Source organism: Vulpes vulpes, chromosome 16 (assembly GCF_048418805.1).
Source record: "Vulpes vulpes isolate BD-2025 chromosome 16, VulVul3, whole genome shotgun sequence".
NCBI classification, from domain to species: Eukaryota; Metazoa; Chordata; class Mammalia; order Carnivora; family Canidae; genus Vulpes; species Vulpes vulpes.
Window position 1 is genome coordinate 74835477 of NC_132795.1, and position 24455 is coordinate 74859931.

General features: G+C 35.4%; 1 protein-coding gene across 1 annotated transcript in view; it reads right to left on the bottom strand.

Annotated features, from left to right (window-relative positions):
* Positions 1 to 24455, bottom strand: part of LRPPRC (leucine rich pentatricopeptide repeat containing) — a 106937-nt gene that overhangs the window by 40329 nt on the left and 42153 nt on the right. Inside the window, exons 15-25 of the mRNA XM_025992562.2 lie at positions 18299 to 18326; positions 16266 to 16323; positions 15088 to 15194; positions 14780 to 14857; positions 14391 to 14435; positions 13949 to 14062; positions 12819 to 12949; positions 12052 to 12137; positions 10416 to 10623; positions 850 to 974; positions 271 to 377 (exon numbers count right to left, since the gene is read on the bottom strand). Of these exons, the coding sequence (XP_025848347.2) occupies positions 271 to 377; positions 850 to 974; positions 10416 to 10623; positions 12052 to 12137; positions 12819 to 12949; positions 13949 to 14062; positions 14391 to 14435; positions 14780 to 14857; positions 15088 to 15194; positions 16266 to 16323; positions 18299 to 18326 (1087 nt within the window). The remainder of the gene's footprint in view (positions 1 to 270; positions 378 to 849; positions 975 to 10415; positions 10624 to 12051; positions 12138 to 12818; positions 12950 to 13948; positions 14063 to 14390; positions 14436 to 14779; positions 14858 to 15087; positions 15195 to 16265; positions 16324 to 18298; positions 18327 to 24455) is intronic.

Sequence of the window (24455 nt, forward strand, 5' to 3'; positions counted from 1 at the left end):
GATTTAATATGCAAATATCGTTTTGATACATAACAGCGAATTTAACAAAGTGAAGAAACAAATTCAATATACAACCAGGCTGCCTTTTCTGAACCGTAATTATATACAATAAAGAAGCTGGCCAGGCCCCTCCTCCAACCCCCATTATTGGGACTGAATTTTATTAACACGAATCAGAACAATTGTAATTAAAGGTTAAAATTCTTAAATATATTCCAATTAAGAGTCTAAATAGCTGTACAATTAGAATACAGTAGTTAAAAATCATACCTCAATGATCTTCTTGGCCTCTTTGTAATTTCCTGTTTGTAGGAAGGCAAAGAAGAGATCATACAGCATTGTCATTTCACCTTGTTCTTGGCTCACAAAGTTCATTGCTAGAGAGTAGAAAAAAATATATAAAGAAACACAGTATCACTTGAAGTTCTGGACAAATATAAAGAAACTTTAAAAGAAATATTTACACTAACTTAAAGACTAGTGCCAGTATCAACCAATTTTCTGTCACATTCCTTACCTAACAGCATACATTTATGACATTAAGTATCTAAGACTAGCTTTGGAGAGAACTGGTGAGGAGAAGGAGAAAAAAACTCACAAACTCAGATCACCAAGAAATAAGAGTAAAAAATAACAGAGGAGCTAGTGTGCAAAACAAATAGTTACTAAAAGCAAGAATATTGACAGCACTGAAAATCTACTGATATTGTCCTTTTTAGTTAAGAAGTACAACAAAGTCCCCACTGGATGTGCTTCCCTTCCTGTTTAATTTTCTCTTCATAGTAATGGGTTGAGATTAAAAAAGAGGGGAAAGAAAAACAACTAAGCAAGATACTGGAGATGACCAACCTTTCTGAATTAGATCCGTCTCGCCTTTCTCTATCAGTTTACATAAGATATCATGAATCCTTGGTAATACTTTATACTTTTCATAGCAGTCGATGGCGATGTCAAGAGCAGCACCTATGTCATCCCTTGGAAACATCAAAATATGAACAATGAATAAAGTATATCTAGATGCACAATGACCAGTCAAAATGTACATGACTGGGCTTTGAAAAAGCCAAAATGGGCAAAGAGAGAAACAATCCTTATATAGTATAAACAAATGTTCTGGCTACAGGCATTATTAGCAGTTCCCTATTTCTCCTTCTTCATCTTTCATCATTTCACTTGCTAAATAGCACTCTTTTTATTTTAAAAGTTGGGCATGGATTCCAGTATGGGGCTTAAAGTCACAACCCTGAGATCAAGACTAGATGCGTTTTTTTTTTTAAAGATTTTATTTATTCATGAGAGACACACATAGAGGGAGGGGCAGAGACACAGGCAGAGGGAGAAGTAGGCTCCATGCAGGGAGCCCAACGTGGGACTCGATCCTGTGTCTCCAGGATCACAACCTGGGCTGAAGGCGGTGCTAAACCGCTGAGGCACCAGGGCTACCCAAGAATGGATGCGTTTTAACCCACTGAGCCACCTGCGTGCCCCTAGATAGCACTCTTAATAAAGAGTCCAAATAAATGAAGGCATTCTCTGAGATTATAATAAATAAAATCTGATTTCATGGGTGCTTGGGTGGCTCAGACACTTAACCAACGAAGCCACCCAAGCACCCCTTGATTTCATATATTAAGTTGCTTTATAAGAATACATTATTTTTAAAAACAAAGACTACTATCAAATATTATTTCCAACTTCTTATGTGTGTTTATGGTCCTCAATAATTCTAGATTTGGGAAACACTATGAAATGTCCATCAGTAGCTACCAAGGAATTTTCAAATACTTTCAACTTTATCACTGTATTTGTCATACTGCTACCTCTCCAGGCATGGAGGAAATAACATTAAGATTCATATATTCAGAAACTTATTGTGGCCAAAAACTAGGACATTCTTAAGTCAGTGAATTCCAAGAAAACCCTCATTAGAGGGCAAGTTTTTAAAAATTATTTCCACGGATGCCTGACTGGCTCAGCCAATGGAGCAAGAGACTCTTGATCTAAGGGTTTTGAGTTTGAGCCCCATGTTGGGCACAGAATTTGCTTAAAAATAAAATCTTTAAAAAAAAGTTATTTCCCATTGTAAAGTCAAGATTTCTCTTCTGTGGCAATAAATTAAAAGAAAAAGGTGCTTTCATTAAGTCGGAGTTTCTTAAACAAGAGTGTGGAAATGCATTCTTGTGAGTCCTCAAAAACTACTTTTTCCCTTAGAGGGAAAATGACAGTATGAGAAATATGTAAGACCTCCGAAAAACTGTAGAAATTATGTGATCCAATTCTACATGCCACCCTCCTTTATTTTTAAATAGATGAGGAAACTAAGGCTTGTAGAGACTCAATGATTAGCCTCAGGCTACCATGGTAAACAGAGGAAGGCACTGCCTCCCCACTTAACACTTCCAGTTGACTACATCTACTTACATATCATGCTCTAGTAAAAACACTGCTGCTTGTTTAACCTAATAAGGTGTTGCAATGTGGAAAAAGATATTTTTTAAAAGAAAAGTGTGAAATTAAAAAAAAGGGATGCATGGTTAGTGACAGTTTATAACAAGCTCTGTGGAGAAAACATCTTGCTCTTACATGCAATAGTTTTCAAAAAAAGGAAAGCATTTTAAAAATTTCTGTTGAAGCCCTAACATTTTGGTCCATTATACAAATGTTCTATTGCCCGAGACTGAATTACTATTTTATCTAGATTAAGATTTTAAGCTGTACTGAAAGGAAAATACCATGAAGAAGTGTTAATTTTACTGCAATAATACTGACACAGTGAAAGCGAGCCGATCCTGCCAGAGCTCTCTACCTTATCCCCTTCCTAAGCCCTGTTTACAGTGCATCTTCTGGCACCCCACAGAGTCATTTGAATTTTTGTCATTTGGGGTGAAGACTAAATTACAGGTTAATTTCAAAACGGCAAGTAGATGTTGCAGGCTAGATTACTGTCATACAAGAGAAATGCTACAGTAGCTACCACATATGATATAAACCTTTATATGATCAGTATTTCCCTTTCTTCAGACACAAGTTCGGTTATTAGCTTTCTACAATTCCATCTAATGGAAAACTACTAATATATTTTCAAGAGAACAACTAACATAAACTGATTTTTTTTTTAAGGGAGTATGATCTGCTTTTTCAGATCAATTCCCAAAATAGAAGAGTATGTCTCAATTGTATTTCCCCTACATTAGGTCAAAGCTATCAATAAATGAATGAATAATTGTTCTGTCAATCAAAGAGACATGTTAATAGTCTTTGGTCTCCAAATATATGCTTCAGAAGATTATACATGCTTAGAACAACAACAGAAAAGACAAGAATAGCAAAATGGAAATAATTCATATATTTGTTAGTAGTTTTAAGTACCACTCCTTACTCTCAGGTTGCCAACAAAATGAAAATGAAATCTATAATGAAACATTTCATACAAGTGGACTGATAACAGAAATGAACTAATGAACGGGGGGGGGGGGGGGGTTGGAGAAATGAACTAATAATTAGTATATTCTTTTCACTCCCTATCATCTACATTCTGACTTATGGTGGGATCATGTCATACTAAAAAGAAATAAAAATGTCCATCTGTTGTATAATATGAAGAAATCAATCTTTCCTACTAAAGCTTAAAACCTTGGGTGATAAAAATAAAAAATATGAAAAGGGTATCTAAATTGACACTGCTATGAAAATAGTTAAATACTCACAGGACATTTGAATTGCATTCCCACTTGATAAGTACTATATGCAGCTGGGCTATAGCCATGCGATCAATTTCCAGAAGTGGTGAGGAAAAGCAGATTATCACAATGGCTGAACCCAAGGACCAGTGTTCCCTTCCAGTTCTTTTTTTTTTTTTTTTAAGATTTTATTTACTTATTCATGAGAGAGAGAGACGCAGAGACACAGGCAGAGGGAGAAGCAGGCTCCATGCATGATCCCAGGTATCCAGGATCACGCCCTGGGCTGAAGGTGGCGCTAAACCCCTGAGCCACCGGAGCTGCCCTCCCTTCCAGTTCTAATTCTCTAATGTGAGGTTCTAAGAATTTCAGCTTATTAGATTCATCAACTCAAATGTTTCATACCGGCAGAGAAAATCATCACATGAAAGTACCACTTTTATTAGGCAAGATAAAATCAGTAAGAACAGCAAAATATCAAAAGGAAAAAGGTGGAAACTGCTTTATACCCAAGATATGGGACAGCACTTTACCACGCAGTGTACTTCTAGGCTCCGTGACCTAGAATGATTCTATGATTTCCTTTGTCTACTTTAAAACACTACAGCAGATTTAAAGCACTACTCTAAAATAACAGTAATGTTTTGAAGAAATCTTACATTAATTCTGGATGCAACACAACTTTTGATTCTATGCTTCAGTCTGTATTCAAAATTCTGAAAGCTTTATGTACAAATGTGTTACAAAATTTTAAAAGCCCATTCCTGATAAAAATTTAGCCACTGCTTTCACAAACCTCAAATAATGCTAAAAGAAAACCAACTCTGTAACATATTGGTATCTCTAAAAACAAAACAAAACAAAACAAAAAGGCAAACCCACTATGATTATTTTTAACGATTTTATTTGCTTATTAATGAGAGACACAGAGAGAGAGAGAGACAGACAGACACAGACAGAGACACAGGCAGAGGGAGAAGCAGGCTCCCTGCAGGGAGCCCAATGTGGGACTCAATCCCAGGTCCCCAGGATCAGGCCCTGGGCTGAAGGCGGCGCTAAACCACTGAGCCACCCGGGCTGCCCCCCACTATGATTTTTTTCAACGACTAGACACTCCCCAAATATTTCAATGAAATACATAATTTTCATTAATGAAACCATATACTAATAAATAAGCAGCATTTTTAAAAATTTTTTGATTGATGCAAATACAAGCTTTATCAAATTCTATGAGTCTAAATATGAAGGCAGAACAGAAAAAAGATTCTGTAATTCTGAATTTTAAGAACACATATATAGGGCAGCCCAGGTGGCTCAGCGGTTTAGCGCTGCCTTCAGCCAGGCCGATCCTGGAGACCCAGGATCGAGTCCCTCATCAGGCTCCCTGCATGGAGCCTGCTTTTCCCTCTGCCTGTGTCTCTGCCTCTCCTTCTCTGTGTGTGTGTGTGTGTCTCTCATGAATAAATAAAATCTTAAAAAAAAAAAAAGAACACATATATATCATAGGCTGAGTCTAGTAACTAATCTGAACACTTAAAAGAGAGTTTTATTGGGGGCACCTGGTTGGCTCAGTTGGCTAAGCATCCAACTCTTGGTTTCAGCTCAGGTCATGATCTCAGGGTCATGAGATCAAGCCTTGCATCAGGCTCTGCACTCAGTAGAATCTGCTTGAGATTCTCTCCTCTCCCTTGTTCTCTGCCCTTCCCCTTGGTTGTGCTCTCTCAAGTTTGCTCTCTAATAAATATATCTTTAAAAAAAGAATTTTATTTATTAACTTGAATGGAATTGGCCCATATTAAAATTAACTCTAGAATCTCCAATTCACTTTTTAAGAGAATATGACCCTATATACTTTTAATTTCTCATTATTTCATGGAGGAACATCTAAAATGGCAAGCTTGAAGCTCATATGGCAAATCTGATATCACCTTTCATTTTAATCATTATTATGGAATTAAAATATGCTATCATGTCATTGAGAGAAAAATAAACACTGGACATACATTCATAGGAGGCATCCACTGATCAAAAAAATATCTACTCAAAGATACCAGGAAACAAAGCACTCCTAAGTCAAATTCCTTCTATACATAACTGCAAAAGTCATAAATGCATTTCACACAATCTTATACTGTTAGAACTAGTGACAACTACCTATTCAACTATCAGTAGCTTCAAACTTAATCTCCTTATAGTAAATAACTTTGCAATCTAGAGAACATACTTAATTTAAACAACAAAAAATGACAAATATTGATTTTTAATCGTAATAAAGTGCTTCAACACTATGCATAAAGTGTTAGTGAAGTGCCAATTTACCTAAAGGGATTACTGACTTGAAAAGCTCTCAAAATCTGAAATCACTAGAGAAAGGGGGAGTTTAAGGAAGAAAAAAAAGTTTAAAACTAGGGGGAAAAGCACTTCAACACTCTAAAAACAAACTATTCTATAAATCTTAAGGAGTTGTTCTGTGTGGAGAGCAATCAAATTCAAGAGAAACCAGCATCTTCGTAAAAATTATTCTGTTAAGAGAACCAGCCTTTGAAAGAGCTAAATGTTTTTTTTTTCTGTTCATCATCTATAAATGAGGAATCTTCAAGGAGACTGGTGTTGCAATTACAACTAATCCTCCCCAAAAAATTAACTGTGTTGAAGGCTTTGTAATTTCCCTAGGTACAATTTAGCTGTCACTTACTTTAAAATTTACTCAAACATGCGTTCCGAACAGCACTAACTTCACATGTCAAGTGCTTTCCAGCCAATTGAGTCTAAACTGGAAGTCGGTGTTAAACAACTGAATGATTAGACAAGATAGCTCATTTCCCTGCTCTTTTGTTCAGAATAAAATGCCACATTTACATTATCAGGCTCAACAGGATTTTCTGACAGAGGCAGAAAAAACCCTACTGAACACTGTCCGTACTAAGCACATGAAGCCTGTCATTTACCAATCATCCTTCAAAAAGCAATAGCCATGAATGTAACTTAATTACGACCCAATGATCCTTGACGAAAAATCATCTTATCACTGTCCTGTCCCCCTAGGGCAAATGAACCACTTTTGTCCTTTGGCACTGATGATGCTAAATTCTTAATTGCAATAATGGAGTAAAAGAGCCAAACCTCCTTAATTTCCTTTCAGCACATAAAGAGTTTTACTGTAAAAGGCATGCATTCCCATAAATAATAAAAGTATCCAGTACAAATGAAGATGCTAAAATTGAAGGGGAGTGTGTATGACAGAATAACTAGCATTTTAAAAAGTATATTTCCCATTTATATAACATTTTAAAGTGCTACAGTGAGTTTTAAAACTTTTATTATAGGTTCATCTTACAGAAATTGTGACCTTTATGAAGAAATCAAGATTAATTTAGCAAGAGTTCTGGGAGGATTAAATATACAAAGTCCATGATTCACTTAAATGAAATGCATGTGGGCATATACAGATTATAGCACAAATCAGCAAAGAAAAGTCCTTAATGGAAAGCAGAAATTAAAGCTTCTTTGATCATTTGTACTAAATAATCCAGTTAAACAGCTTCAGATATTTTTCATATGCAATGAAACCAAAACGGATAAGCTATAAAACAAGTGCATCTGAAACTACATCATACACATTTCTATGCTTTTAAACCTAATGGCCCAGATTTATTAATTTCATTTCCTTTACCATAGCATAAGGACTAATCAAAAGCTCCTTTAACCTATTTTAAAGCACTTTTTTTCTTCCTTAATATGAAGGACCCAGATTATTTCCAGAATCAGGCACGATTTCAATTAAAAAAAAAATTTAAGAAGTTACCAAAAAAATGTTTAAAATAAAATTCATTTGGACTACATGTGGACATGTGGCTTAAAAAATAATCCTAACATAAATGAAACACATGAAGGTTTTATTGAACTCTGCATATCTTGCCATTTAATACAAGTATTACCATTTTGATAATACAAAAACAGATTACCAACTCCTTTACAATTTTGCAAACCTGTTATTATTTTGTATTTCCCTTTGCAAATAACAGAAACAAAATCATTGTTTTCCATACCCATAAAGCTTTTTATTCATTTTCCAAGTAAGAAACTGACATAGTATTACTTTCTCCTGTGTTTTATTTACTGCTAGGAAAATAAGTTTCAAAATTAAGATCTTACTAAATTTTGAAGATCATCTTTCTAAAAAACCCAATCTCATGTATTTGTTTCAGAATTAATTTTTAAGTGACAGTCTCTTTAGAGTCTTTGCAGTGGCATTCCAAAAAGATGCTTTTCTTTGAATGAAAAGACAAAGATTTTGTATGATGTTCTGAAATATTTCATACTTTTATCTCAAGTCTGAATAAATAAGGCTTATTCTCCAGATGAGCTCATACCTGCTGAGGTCAATTACGTGATATTATTGAAGATTAAACATATTTAATTAAATCAAATACAGGAGGACTTTTTGGCAGGCTATTGTAGCTAATCTTTGTACTGTACTTGTCATGATTCTGAATTAGTTATCTTCCATCAGGGAAAACACAATTGAAAAAAGTTTTCAAAGACAATTTTTCCTCCAACTTATCCAAGACTAGATGTGCTACTACTGTTTTCTGCTATTTTATGAACATGAAATTTCCTTTATCTCCTCTTTATTATTCTCATGACTCTAAAAGAGTCAACAAAACCTTTTAATTATGATAAACTGAAAGATCTGGCTATGGAGACTATCTTTAGAAAGCCAAGATAGCAAAAAAGACTGGACAAATTGGGGATCCCTGGGTGGCTCAGAGGTTTAGCGCCTGCCTTCAGCCCAGGGCATGATCCTGGTGTCTCCGGATCAAGTCCCACATCAGACTCCCTGCATGGAGCCTGCTTATCCCTCTGCCTGTGTCTCTCATGAATTAATAAAATCTTAAAAAAAAAAAAAAAAAGACTGAGCAAATCAAAATAGTAGGTAATAATTTCTCTATGTATCTGAAAGTAGTAAGAAATCACACACACAAAAAATACTAATTTAGTTTCTCTAGACCAATTAATAAGGACAGTCAAATTTTACTGAGACACACAAATCTCTGTACAATCAGAAAACAGAGCATACTCCAGGTTAACAGCTGAATCTCATGATAATTTCCATTTTCCTGTGGTAAGTTCTCCTTGGTTCATGAGCCCCATCTGCAGACCTCTTTTAGAAAACTTTCGTGTCTTCTGTGTCTTCAAAGTATTTCTATTGTAAGATACTTTTCTACCATGGCCTCGTTTTCATTGTTAATTATTTTATTTTTGCCCAGTAGTGGAGGAGGGTCTAATTCTTCTGGGCACTGGGCCCAATTCTTTCAAATCCCTATGCCGAGCTCCACATGCAATTTGCGGAGATGGGTCTTTCAAACAATCAAAAAAATTCTAGTAGGAAGCATATTAATTATAGGATTTCTATATAAAGTTGGCTGTGAACATGAGAACTCAGTAACATAGTAATTGTTTGAATCACTATTTCTTTAAAAGGATGTAATGCTGAGATTGTAGAGGTTAAGATCTGGCCAATCATCTAACTTGATAAACTGCTTTTTGATTGGATGGCAAAGAAATTATTTCATGAAACATATATGTGTTATGTATCTCTGTGTGTATAAATATGTATACCCACATTTCCTAACATGGAGCCTAGATGGATTTTTGTTCCCCATTTTAAATTTACTACTAAACCACTCATTATAGTCAATTAATTATACTCTCTAATAAATGAAGAAAAACTACCAGAAATTTGGGAAGACTATGAGAACCATTAAGATGTATCTTTTATTTTTCTCCTAGCATTGACAGGGTCACATCCTCACTAAAATCAGGAAAATCCCACACACTTATCTTGATGAGCACTCCGCAATATAAGGAAGTGTTGAAATCACTATATTGTACACTTTGAAACCAATATAACTCTGTATGTTAACTACATTGGAAATAAAATAAATCAGAAAATGTCGATCACAAAATATGTAGATTAAAAACTGCATTACGCCATGAAAAAGACGAAGAGGAAATATCTAGGAAACTTAAAAGAAAAAAAAAAAAGAAAACAAATGCCAAAAGAAAACAAGATGATAATGATGCTTAATACTTAATAGTCTTACTAAAATGTTTCACTCATTACAAGAGTAGGGTTGATTTTTATGATTTGCACTGCAAATAAATTGGTCACCAACATGAGCATTCCAAATGTAAAAAATTTCAAACTCCGTAAACCTCACTGTATCAACAAATTCATCTTCCTCCCCCAAGGCACAAAGATACCTTCTACAGTATTTTTCGAAATTAGAATAACTGTATTGGCATATGCTATTAAAATCAAATACCACATGGAGAAAAGGAGCACCAAAGAGATGCTGTTACATTATTACCTGAATGACAGTCACAATGCATAATCAAAAGCCCCAGAGACTCCTTCCTTCTTATATTATTAATTAACATCTTAAGGCTCAAAACTGTGAAAAATTGGTTTCAATTTCATTTAATATCATCACATGCCCCACAAAAGAAAGAATCACACCACAGACCATTCCACTGAGAAGTAACCCATAGGACCACAGGGCAGCTCATCATTTTAAAGGTCACCCAGTCCATATGAAGTCCCCTTATTCGGTGGCTAATAACCTCCATGGCTTCCACAGCAGCACAGAGGTACTGACAAAGTATAATCCCCAAATGATCAGACTCATTATTTTAATGCCAACATTTAAATTCAAAATTCAATTAACTTACTTTTCCAGATAGAGTGTGACCAATGGGGAACTTAAGGCAGTAGATGGTTTCGCTAACCCTAGAGTCATGATGGCTTCATGCAACTGTTTCACTGTTTCAGTTTCACCTCTTAAAGCTGCGCCATTTAGGATGTGGAAAAAGGACAAGAGTGTTGCATCTTTGATAAGAACATCCTTCTCTTTCATCTCCTTTAGAATGTTAATAGCATCTACAATGAAGTAACACAAAAGACCCTTAGGTAATTTCATGTAGGGAAAACAAACTGCTATTAAAACAGCATTTCAAGCCCAGCAGGAATGTAAATTCTAGTGTATAATGCCGATTTCAAGTTAATTACTACTTGCATTTCTAAACGAGACTACAATTATAAATCCACAATAGCATGGTTTTATCATTTCCCTGCAACTTTGACTACAAATTATAGATAGGGACTGTGTGCCCACTCTGCACCACATAACCCTGTACGGTCTGCCCTATAGCTGTAAGATCCTCCTAAATGGATGCTTTTATCGTTCAGAGCTAACATCTGCTAAATCACATCATTGTTTCTTCAGCAGATGGCTTGTCAGGAGGCCAGATAATAAAGATGTGTTTACACTGTATATACAGCCAGACTAATGGTCTGATACCGATAGGGCCTGTTTGCTATGTCGATACTAATTAGCCAAGCAGAGCCAATGAAAGCTTTCCAAAAGACTGCATGTTAATACATTAGGTTCATTAAGCTTCATTAGGAAGGCAGAAACAAACATTTTAGGATATGGAATAAGTGCATTTTTATAATGTTGTTCTTAATTATTGCACAGACAAATGTTTTGACCGCTTTACAAAAAGTGATTTTAAAAAAGCAGGCTAATCCTTATAAAGAGTTTTCTGTCTTAAAGACTTCCTTTAAAAAATCCAATGTTCAAATCAAGTATTTTTTTTTTCAAGTATTTTTTTCTATGCATTTCTCACTGTAAAATTTTTTTTAGATCTTCTCTAGAAATAAAGGGAAGAGAAGAAGGCTAAAAAAGAAAGTTTCAAAATAAAGCCCAATGAGAAATTTAAGAAAAACAAACAATAAGAACATATGGTGAAGTATATGTAATTAGGCTTAGTATTATCTCAACAATGAGAAAATTAGAGTATGCATATCAGCTATATAATCAGTGAGGCTTTCTCTGCAAACTTCTAAATAAAATCTTACTAAACCATATATTTTTTGCTAATGTTATTAAAAGTTAAGACAAAGACTACTGGAAAATTCATATTCTTAAATAAAGGTTATGTTTATAGGTTTTATGTTCAGCTTTCAGACATTCTTAAGCAAAAACAAAGCCATTAGTGCAGGCATATCAGCAAATTGTGCCATAAGTCATGATCTTCAAACTCAATCCAAACAGCAATGCTAATAAAAACTAGCTGTAGAAATGCAAAAAGCACTGAGCTGTGCAAATGTAAATGACAAGCTTGCCAATCCATTAAAACTAATGGCCTACACTGTCCATGCAGCTCTGGATGGATTCACATGCAAATTTGTATGCAAAGTGTTCAAGCACTTTGCAGGACATGATATACCATTAATATCAATTCACATGTTATTCCAGTGGCAAGATACTTGCATCACATATTTCCTTTATGTGCCGAGGCTTACCTTGGAGCTTGCCATGTTTTCCCAATACTTTTACAAGGCCTACATACTTGCTGGTGTCAAGGACAGCAGATGAATCTAGACGGTCACTAAAAATTAAAAGTACATTTATATTATGTTGAAAGTTGACTGTGAAAAAAATTGCAATAGCCATTTTATCCTTCTCAAAAATGCATCAGTTGTTCTGAATTGTTAACACATGCCTCTACATTTCAGTGTAGGTTTATTTCTGAAGCCATATTCAAATTCACATACAATTGTATTCAAAAATCTAACACTAGGTATATATTGCATCACCCCATCTGCAAATGATATAAATTTAGGAACTCTTTTGTTTCATGGCACTTTAGATGATTCTAACCTTGTCATAAACATTCAAATACTCAAAAGGACATAGTTTCAATCAATAAATCTATCAGGATGGGAAACAAAGATACCTGAGAAATGGACAGAATGTTGTTTATACTATGGTCGAGAAAGGGAAATGTTAAGCCTTTGTAAAATAGTTACCATCACCCCTGTTGTGATATGCACTTATGTAGTCAATGGGGAAAAAAAACCTTGGCTATAAGGAATAGAGTGTCTTGTACTTAAGTAATGACTCCTTGCTGAAAACAAACCATAATTAATCAAAAGGAGTCATATTATGCAATTTCAAAAACACTGACAAAAAATAATTTTTAAAAAGAGTAATACTCAATTTACATGATCCATCAAAGACTGTCTATCAGCATAAATGCTGATGATCTGCTTCAGTGCAGAGTACTCACAATTCTTGTTTCAGGTTCAATGCATCTTCTGCATTACCATGTCGACAGCACAAATTTATTAAAGCAGCATAGCCACCAACAACCATGTCTGATTCATATTTTGCTTTCAATTGAAGAGCTTTTTCCATGTTCTAAGATAAAGAACAGAAGTAAAAAAGGAAGAAATGATATAAAAGTAAAAATGTAAAATCTCTAGGTTTAGCATTCAGACTGTAGAAAAAGTTAACAGCACTTTAAAAACAAATAGATCCAGGTTATTAACTTCACTTTTCTCCTTGGTCATTTTATTCATCTTTTAAAAAGCAGGCAAGATACATATGTAGATACATGTTACATGTGATACAAAAACAAGTAATTGTGCCAAATGTGATGTTTTAGCTCTATAGGCATTATAAAAAAGATGTCCAAATTAAATATGTACCAAGTTAGCCCCTACTCACAGTCCAATTTCCATATGTAGAACTATATCATTGCAAAGTTACTCACAATCTAATTTAATATCCGACTAAAGTGAAGAAATATTTTAGAATTCAACAGTACCATGTTATAATCTTAACGTCAGTTATGTTTTTTTCCTCTAAAAACACAGGCATACAACCAAATCATATTGAACTAGAAACTGAAAAAGTCTAGTGATATACCACAAATTGCAGACACACACTAAAATGAACACAAAGTACAGCTGGACGCCTGCTGAAAAAAGGCAAGAGACCCTTTATCTCAGAAAGAGCTTTTTTCCAGCAGGAAAATGGAATTTCAATCCCTGCATTAACAACCTAGTAATATTTGACTTGCAAATGACTACTGCATGTATCACTTGCTTGACAATCTAGATATAAGAGACCGGAGCCATGGCTTGAAAGGACATTTGGCATGTATGATAAACCTATCACGGCTGTTACTATCATTCACTTTGCAGATTATCGTAAACAAACTACAGCAACCCGAAAACATGCCATTCAAGGTGTAGCTGAAATTAGTTAACCTTTCATTTAATTGCACTTTTCACATGCATGACGTATAATAATCAATTGTGAAAATCATAAATATTATATTTGGCTTTGATTACTTTTATCTATAAAGAATTTTTTACCTTAATAGCACATTTGAAATATTTAAACAAACGTTACCTCTTCTGAACAAAGCGCCAGTATGAGTTGCCTTAAAACATCTCCTATAGGTTGATTTTCAGCTTTTAGTTTTTCAAGTGTAGCCTCCAAAACAGATGATGGCAGCTGCATAGTCTACAGGAAAAGGAAAGTAATTCACTACAAAAGGAAAATGTGCCCCTTGTCATTCTTCCCTTTAAACTGACCTTTCCTAGAAGTATAAATGCTATCAAGGTCATTAATCTGGGGATCCATGGATGGACTCCAGGGAATTTTTAAACTCCTGAGATACGCATGCAAATTTCTTAGATATGCTGATTTTTCTGAGATGAGAAACAGCTGTTATCAACTTCTTAGGTGTATACAGATGACAAAAATGTTAGGAACCACTGGGTTCATAAGGACCCAAGCTAGAATTCTCTCTAATTAAATGTGGTGGTTATAGTATGTAGAACCTACTTACTTTTCGAGAGTCAATCTTCTCTCTATCAACCAATATATTAACATCCTAAAATTGAGATTTAAATTAAAATTAGAAAACACATGGAAAAATATATTAGCAAATGTCAAAAGTGAATTTTAGAAGTTTCAGCTCATTTTATTATTTTTGTATCTTTTTAAAATCTTCCAGAAATTCTATTCATACTTCATTAACCATTGTAATAAATATTTTAAACACATTCTTCAATATATAAACAGTATTTACTAACCATCAATGAAAAACCTTCTTTTAATGGTTGTCACTTAAGTAAACGGTTTTTGGCCAGAAGCATCATACTAAATACAATTTTAACATGCTTTAATATATAAATTAAGCATTTTTTAAAATTTTGATTACTATTTCACACACACCTTAATCAATTCAGGAACGTGGTAGCTATCCAGTAGATTACGAATGCCTCTGTAGATATTTTCAGTAATTTTTACATTCTGTACAAAGGGAAAGGAGGAAAGAAAAAAAAACAAAAACAAAAACATCCTGAGTTTTAGACAACCAAACTGAAATTTGTCTAACAGAAATTATCTCAGACATAATTTAAGTCTCCAACTCGTGTATGTCATTGAGAAGTGGTCTGGTTGTACTTAAAAGCAGCAATTTCAAATCTAATAGATACATGTCAGACAGGACAGGCATTATATAGCAAAAAATGAAATGGTACCATCTCCTTCAGCTGATGGAAGTATTGTCTCAAACGCTCCTCCTTGGCCTGTACCTCTGAGTCACTCATGCTGTCAATCAAGTTATAAAGAAAATAGCCAACAGCTTCTGTGGAAAAAAACAAGAGAAAGCATTCCACTAAAATTACTGAGACTGTCATGTTATCAAGATTAATTTATAAGAAATCATTTTGGTGTGAGATGTCACCCTGATGAGAGGCTCTGAAATGGCAACACTGATCACTGAGGCATAGAGATTATGTGGTTTGGGAGCACATATCTAACTGGTGAGTGAAAGGAATATTAATTATTTTCAGACCGAGTGACAGCTTTTCAGTACTGAATCTTACTTCAATCTATTTTTTTCCACCACTCTGTGACAGAAGTGGTCCTGCCCAAGGCCTTACCCCTTTCTTGTCCAAATCACAAGGAGGAAGAATAAATAAATGCCTTGTACACATTTCTGCACTAATCTTTTGGTGGGCAATATTTAGGGAACACATAAAATTAGGAACAACTGTCAAATGTTGAGTATAGAAAGTTAAATAATTTTAATAAGTAGATACAGTAATCCTGTGGAGAGCTGCCTATTAGCCAATGAAAAACCAAGATTAACAAAGATGTTTTGTAACAACAGTAATTTTCCTATGCATTCAAGCATAAAATGTATACGGCCATGTGTTAATACCTAGGATAGAAAATCTGAACTTTCAAGAAGGGTACCTTCTTGAAAACCATATATTCTAGGCTTTATTATATGGAGAATAAAAATCATTAAATGCCAAAATACTATATTTGGATAATAAATTACATTTAAGTGGGGGAAAAGCCTGAAGATTAAAGATCTCTTTTATTTAAAATTAGCCACACCTGCAAAACATTAAAATAACACTAAGAATGACTCGTCTTTAAGTCTATTTTCCTAAGTGCTATACGAAGCATTTCCTTTTTTCAAACAGAAAAAAGCCTCCAATCCTGTCTGTAAAACAATTACAATGATAAAACCAAACACCTCAGAGATCTCAAAATGTTGTGGTTATCAATATAAAGATTTATAACCAAATGTTTTCAAATTTCACTTTCAAAAAGAAAATGTTTACTGCTGTAATCCTTCTAGCCCATCATTACACAGAAGAATGGATTTGTGGATAAGTTACAATCATCGAAATTGAAACGCTACCCGTTGGTCCTGGAGGCTCTTGGCAATAACGTCCATCCTTATACAACAGTTCTGTTATCTGGTAAGACAGAAAATGCACGCATTGCAGCAAGAGAAGCAAACAAGAACAAATACAATCTGAAATTGAATTCTTGAAATAATAAAGCCTCTTCCCAGTAAGGTATTATTCTATATCACAGTAATTCAACACTACCCCCACCAGCCAAGGAAATTGTTTCGTTTTTAAATAATAGGTTTGTCTTTAAAAACAAAAACAAAACAAACCCATGTTGAAGGAAAACTACAATGTTTCATGAACTGTCACTAAGAAACCCTCCAAACAGATTTGTTTATATATTTTGTTTATATATTGTTTATATATTGTTTTAAAGAAACAGGAAATAGTTTATAGGAATTATCAGCCAATATATTTCTCGTTGTGTTGTTTTTGGTCTTATTGAAATTGGACCAGTTTCCTCCTTTCAAATGATGTATTATAGAAATAATAAAGTAAAACACACTGGAATGCTAAATAGTTTAAATTTTTTTTTAAGTTTTTTCCCCAATGACATTTTTCCAGGTATTTTAATGGCATTAAAACCAAAGGAGTCAAAAGCTCTAATGTGCTTGTTCTCACAGATTCCTATCAGTTGATTGTACAAACATAACATTTATTCAACATTAATTCTGCTAGCAAAATTTTAATTTGGAAGAAATCCAAATATGTATTTTATGATGAAAATGACTACAAAACCTACAGTACTGACCTATAACTTTTGAACACAGTATTGGACTATACATCCTTGGGATAAAGACAGTAAGAACGGAAACAAACGGCTCTTTTCCAAAGTGACATAAGCTAGGAATTCTGAACTACTACTTTATGTCTATTCTACGACTGAACTTATTTGCTCTTAAGATAGTGCCTAGCATGCACTTACTTCTACTACTATTAATTTGCTAATATAGAAAACTGGGCAAAATTGACCATATCTCACTTCACTCCACCATGAAAATCATGCTGCAGTTAATGGCAATTCAAAGGATAGTTAAGGTAGAAAGTACTCAAAAACAAAGCAAAACGAAACAGTTTTCATCTACAAACTGTTTTTTAACTAACAGACATGTATAGAAGGTAGGCAATACATTCTAGCAGAAGTTACAACCATACAGTAGATCCAAGATAGCTACATTTAATACCGAATTTTGAACAGAAACACATTTCATGAATAAACAATAAAACAATTTTCTTGTCAAAAAAACTCACTTCTAAATATAGATTTCATGATCATAAATTATAACTGACTATATAGTTTGGCAGTATAATACCTGAAACAGAATTAATGAAATTTAGATTTTTAAGAATTTAGATTTTTAAAAATTGGGAATTCCAGTTAATAATGTACATTGATTTTATTTAGTTATGAATATTTCTTGCAATTCAGCATAAGGATAATTGTAGTTCCTGCACAAAGGTAGTTAACTTCTTTAAAAAATAGTAATTTAAAATTGATCTATATATCATTCACATATAGATACACATGTATATGAATATATTTCTTAAATTAGTTATTAAATCTGTAAATCAAATGTCACTGCAATAATGTTAGCAGCTATCCTTCAAAAAAGCTGAAAACCTTACAAAGAATTTAGGACTAAGGATCACTTTGATAATAAATTTCATGCTTGGGATCCCTGGGTGGCGCAGCGGTTTGGTGCCTGCCTTTGGCCCGGGGCGCGATCCTGGAGACCCGGGATCGAATCCCATGTCAGGCTCCCGGTGCATGGAGCCTGCTTCTCCCTCTGCCTGTGTCTCTGCCTCTCTCTCTCTCTGTGACTATCATAAATAAATAAAAATTTTAAAAAAATTTTTTAAAAATTAAATAAATAAATAAATTTCATGCTCTACGAAGACAGTTTTAAAACTACCAATTTCAAAATTCTAAATTAATTAATTTATAATAACACATCATAAATTATGAAGCTATTACAACTTTTGCTCTTAATAGCTTTTTATATATCCTCTTTGGAATTGCAGTATTAGGAGGACTTACCTTGCTCCAAAGATTTACATCCATACACCTGCAGAGGGCAGTAAAGGATTAAAAATAAATACAGTGTTTAATAAACATTTTAAGTTGAAACATAGTAGCAATTATCATATACAATGCATACAGATCAAAGCCATAAAATAAGTAAGTAAATGAATGTTTCCAAAGTTAAGTTGAATTTTTAGGACCAGTTAATTTACAAAGGCTGGCTCTTATTTTGAACCAATAAAATAGATTATTTTGGACAAGAATCATTAAGAACCATCCTTAAATCTTTGGGTCCAAGTTTGACAGAGCAGGATACTTACATACTCTCAAAACATCTGTGTAAAGACTGCTTATTACTTGTAATGGAAAGATGGAAATTATATAACGGAGAAATTGAACATCTTCACTAGGTGATCAAAATTAACAACACTAATGGGACACAAATAGACATTGTATGTTTTTTAGGCTTCATCCTCTGAGGACAGAATATCATTCTTGTGGTATGCCGGGCAGTAATGTATAACCTAAAGTTAATCAGGGGGAACCACTGTAAGAGACATTCTATTAAAAACTGGCCTGTCGCCCCCCCAAAAATGTTAATGTCATAAAAGATAAAAGCTGAACAAGTGTTCCAGATTAGAGAAAATTAAAGACAAAAGACAACTGGGATGCCTGGGGGGCTCAGCGGTTGAGCATCTGCCTTCAGCTCAGGTCATGATCCTGGGGTCCTAGGATCAAGCCCTGTATCGGTCTCCCTGCTCTGTGGGGAGCCTGCTTCTCCCTCTCCCTTTACCTGCTGCTCCCCCGTTTGTGTACTCCATAAAATAAATAAAATATTTTACAAAAATCTTAAAAAGAAAAAATATCCTTGTTTTGCACAATTACATACTGCCATATTTAAAGGTAAATGGTCATGACACATAGAGCCTTAGCCTAAAGAGTAAAAAAAAATCATTATCTTTACGTGTACGTATATATATATGGATTGATAGATGGAGAATAAATAATGATAATGTGGCCAAATGCTAAAAGTTAGTAAATGGGGCATATAAGAGTCCTCTGTGCTATTCTTGTAATTTTCTGTAAATCTGAAATTATTTCAAAGAAAGCAAAAAGTATGGCTCACCAAAATTTTTCCTATTTAAATGAAAAGCCATTTATACAACAAGATAACCAGTGAACACTGGTCTTACACTATTTCTAAGCTTTGCAAACTTTATGTCTGTAAGTTCTATATATTTATTTAAGATATATATATATATTTTTTTTTTTTTTTGAGAGAGTGCACACATGTGCATGGGAGTTGAGGAGGTAGGGGCAGAGAAAGAGGGAGAGAGAAACTGAAATAGACTCCATGCAGAGCATGGAGCCCAATGAAGGGACTCCTGAGATCACAACCTAAGCTGAAACCAAGAGTCAAGAATTTGACTGCAGGCGCACCGTCTAAGCTCTTTATATTTAAAAATGTCATCTACTTTAAAAAGATTATGTCTTAATAGTAATTTTCTAATGTAAATGTAATTTAATTAAAACTTATAAAATATATTACATATATACATTTACATTGTAAAATGCCCATAAAAAATCAATAAGCCTTTTTAAATCTGTACCCTTATAGGCTTTTTGAGGCCTTATAGGTCTTTTTAAACTTGAGGTTGGGCAGCTTTGAGTGGACTGAATTTTGGTACAGTGAGTTAACAAGGCACTTATTTTTACTCTGAAAACATATTCAGAATGGGGGTGCTTTGCTGGTGATAGCTGGGGATGCTATCATTAAAGCAAGCAACTCCTGAGCTCAGTGTTTTAAGTTTGAGCCCCATGTTGGGTACAGAGATTAATTTTTTTTTCCTTTTTTCAGAATGAACTATACCAACACATACAACAACTTGGATGGATTCTTTTTTTTAATTTTTATTTATTTATGATAGTCAGAGAGAGAGAGAGAGGCAGAGACACAGGCAGAGGGAGAAGCAGGCTCTATGCACCGGGAGCCTGACGTGGGATTCGATCCTGGGTTTCCAGGATTGCGCCCTGGGCCAAAGGCAGGCGTCAAACCGCTGCGCCACCCAGGGATCCCCTTGGATGGATTTTTAAGGGGCATTCTGCTGATTAAAAAAGGCTGGTCTCTCGGGATCCCTGGGTGGCGCATGGGATCCCTGGGTGGCGCAGCGGTTTGGCGCCTGCCTTTGGCCCGGAGCGTGATCCTGGAGACCCGGGATCGAATCCCACGTCGGGCACCCGGTGCATGGAGCCTGCTTCTCCCTCTGCCTGTCTCTGCCTCCCTCTCTCTCTCTCTCTCTGTGTGACTATCATGAATAAATAAATAAAATCTTTAAAAATATATATATAAATTTAAAAAAAAAAGGCTGGTCTCAAAACATGACAACTGTAAGTCCATTTATATTATCTTTGCAAAATTACAAATTATATAAATGGAAAACAAATTAGTGGTTGCCACAGGTTAGGGATAGGGTGGAAGAAGTGGTAGATTATAGGGGATGGTGCTGGTAGAGGGTATGTGCAGTGATGAAGTATTTCTTTATCCTCACTGCAGGGATGTTACAAAGTTATACATGTAATAAATGTGGGAACTACACACACATGTTGTATCAATGTAAAATTCCTGATTTTGATAATGTACTACAGTTATATAATATGTAACCAGTGGGGGGGAAGGACACAGAGGGCCTATGTGCTCTCCACCCATTTTTGCAACTTCTGTCATTCTATAATTATTTCTTTTTTTTTTTTTTATTTTTTTTATTTATGATAGTCACAGAGAGAGAGAGAGAGAGGCAGAGACACAGGCAGAGGGAGAAGCAGGCTCCATGCCCCGGGAGCCTGATGTGGGATTCGATCCCGGGTCTCCAGGATCGCGCCCTGGGCCAAAGGCAGGCGCCAAACCGCTACGCCACCCAGGGATCCCTCTATAATTATTTCAAACTAAAAAATACAAACATGTTCCATGTCCCTCTGGAATCCTCTTATGATGAAATCATCCTTCCCATTGATGCACATTAAGAAAAAACTTTGAAAAAGAAGATGGATTCTTATCTATAGGTTGGAAAAAATGTTTATGAAGCCCTAGGTTTATTATAGTGTTTGTTTTGATTCGGGAAAAATTCTTAAGAAATCAGTTAATAGAAGAAATGATAAACTGACCCCAAAACCATAGCTGAAGGCTGTAGCAGAAAACAATCTCTAAATTGTTACAAGTTTTCAAATCACCCACTTACTGACTACAGAGCAGCCTCCTCTACTTGACATTTCTATATGCAAAAATAAAAGAAAAAAAGACTTTAAAAAAAAATTTTTGTCAAATAGTAAGTGAAAAAGTGGGAACCCAAGAGATGAGGATAAAATGTTACACAGTGAACAGTAAACTACAATAAAAGTCTATTATTAATTTAAAAAAAATTAGGTATCTTTTTTGACCAGGTTAGAAAGCTTTATTTTTATTTTTGAAAGATTTTATTTATTCATTGATGAGAGACACAGAAAGAGACAGAGACATAGACAGAGGAAGAAGCAAGCTGCCCATAGGGATCCTGATGTGGGACTCCATCCCAGGACCCCAGGATCACGGCATGAGCCAAAGGCAGACACTAAACCACTGAGCCACCCAGGTGCCCTAAAAACAGCTTTAATTCCAGGGAACTTTAAGCCTTGGTGCCTACCACATCTAAGGAATTGGGTGGGTGAGGGAAGGAGAAGGGAAATCAAGAGTTTGCGAGCAAGGTGTCAATGCCCAAAAGTAAACAATATTAAGTGGCAAGACTTAAAGTGGTTTGTTAGCTTTCTGGTCATGGACCCCTTTGGGAAGCTGATGAATCCCTCTTCTCAATTACTGTTAATTTTATCAGGTGCAAAATTACAGGGGTTATGTTGTTGTATTTAAAATAGGGCACCCCCGGTGGCGCAGCGGTTTAGCGCTGCGGGCAGCCTGGGGTCTGAACCTGGAGACCCGGGATTGAGTCCCATGTCAGGCTCCCTGCATGGAGCCCACTTCTCCCTCTGCCTGTGTCTTTGCCTCTCAGTCTCTCTCTCTCTCTCTCTGAATTTAAAAAATAAAAAATAAAAAAAACTTATTAAAAAAAAAAAAGTTCTGGGGGCACCTGGGTGGCTCAGTTGGTTAAGCATCAGCTCCTAATTTTGGCACAGGTCATGCATGATCTTAGGATAGTGAGATTGAGTTCCCCATCTGCTTGAGTTATCTCTCTCTCTCCCTCCCTCTGCCTCTCCTCCCTTCTCCCTCTCAAATGAATGAATGAATGAATGAATTTTTAAAAAGGGCTGCCTGGGTGGCTCAGTCAAGCATCCAGCTCTTGGTTTTGGTTCAGGTCATGATCTCAGGGTTCAGAAATGGACCCCTGAGCTCAGCAGGGACTTACTTGAAGATTCATACCTTCTGCCCCTCCCCTAACTTGAGTGCATGCTCTCTCTCAAATAAATAAATCTTTTTTAAAAAATTAAATAAGTTTTGAGATGTATACTAAAGTATTTATAGATAGGATATGACAAGAGATCTGTAATTTAAACAGTCCATCCTAGGGGAGAAGGGGGGCTAGGGGAGGAAAAAAATGAAACAAGATGGCCAAATCTTAACTGTTGAAGTTGGCTGGTGAATACTTTTGGGAGTTCTACTTTTGTAAATGAAAACTCCACAGTAAAACACAAACACCATCTCTGGTTTAAAGGTTGAACCTCTACTCCAACTCTTAACATTAATAAGCTGGGCTTCCTTTTTAAGAAAAGCTACTTAATCATATCTTCCATTAAATATCAACTTACCTAAAATAAAAAATACTAAGATTGAATTGTTCTCAAACCAACATTAAGTACCCAGTGAAGGCATGGAAGTAAAACTTCAAAACTGTTTATGTATCTAAAATAACAGACAATGACTAAAAGCCCTACCTTGAATGTGAACCTTCAGGATAAATGGCACAGATTCCAAAAGAAAGTACAGAATCCTTTAAAACTAAGCTTTTGTAAAGAATAGTCAACACTTCTTCACTGCATGCTCACTCCTAAATCCAATGCAATCTGACTTCTGTCCCCAAACTTCCACTGAAAGTACACTCATTAAAATTACCACCAATTTCAACTCAAAATTCAACACCTTCTGGTCCCCTTTGACTATTTTAAGATTTGTGTTGTTGATCATTCTCTGCCAATCTCCCACTGACACTACTCAATCTCTTTCAGAAATTCTCCTTCCCTTTACTTTTAAAACAATCCAGCATGTAGAGGTTTAAATTCCTTGTTTCACAGAAGAGAAAACAGAAAGGCTTAGTAGGGGCATAGGACTCTCTTGGTAGAGCATGTGACTCTTGATCTAGGGGTCATGAGTTTGAGCCCATGATGAACAAAAAGATTACTTAATAAAAAGGGAAGAAAAGGCTAAGTATCTGCACCTGAAATTTCAAAGGCACCCCAAAAGGTCCCACAAACTGTTCATCATCTATGCCTTACCTGCACCCTTTTCTCCCCTCTTTGAATAGCCACCATCAGTCTTTCCTTCATTACATTTATCTTTCAATGGCTCAGAGCCATGACTCAAAGTCCAAACCTCATGAGTTAAAATGAGATCATTCCTGGAGGGCCCCAGGCTACCATTTTTTGCCTTATTTCTTCCCATTATTTGAGTTTCTTGGGCTACGATTTTACCAGTCTACCTTCAGGTCCCCAGATGCACGGTTCTGTCAGCCTCAATGCCTTTGCCTGGAACGCCCTTCCTTCACCCTGGACAAATTCTTACTCATCCCTTGATACTCAGCTCAGTGCCTTCTTTGCACATCTTGTCCTGACCCATCCATCCCTCCCTTAACCTTGGCAGAAGAGACAGTACCTTCTCCTCCACGTGCACATAATTATCAAGACCAGTTTGCAGTTGCTTTCTTACTTTCTGATCTCCACCTATGAACAACTTGGCAAAAAAGTTTCCCGCTCATCCTTGACTTACCTATTATCTTGTGGTCCCAGCCCCAGCACACACAAATAAGAGCTAATGTTTCTGAGCACTCAAATTATAGTTCAGGAAGTACTTCCCCTCCGCCTATAAAATGTCACAGGTGGGAGCCTCACTGGCTGATTGAAAAGAAGACCATACCATCTGGCATTTAACTTGGTGGATTCAATAGGGCTAATGTGAGAAACCTGATATATTCTT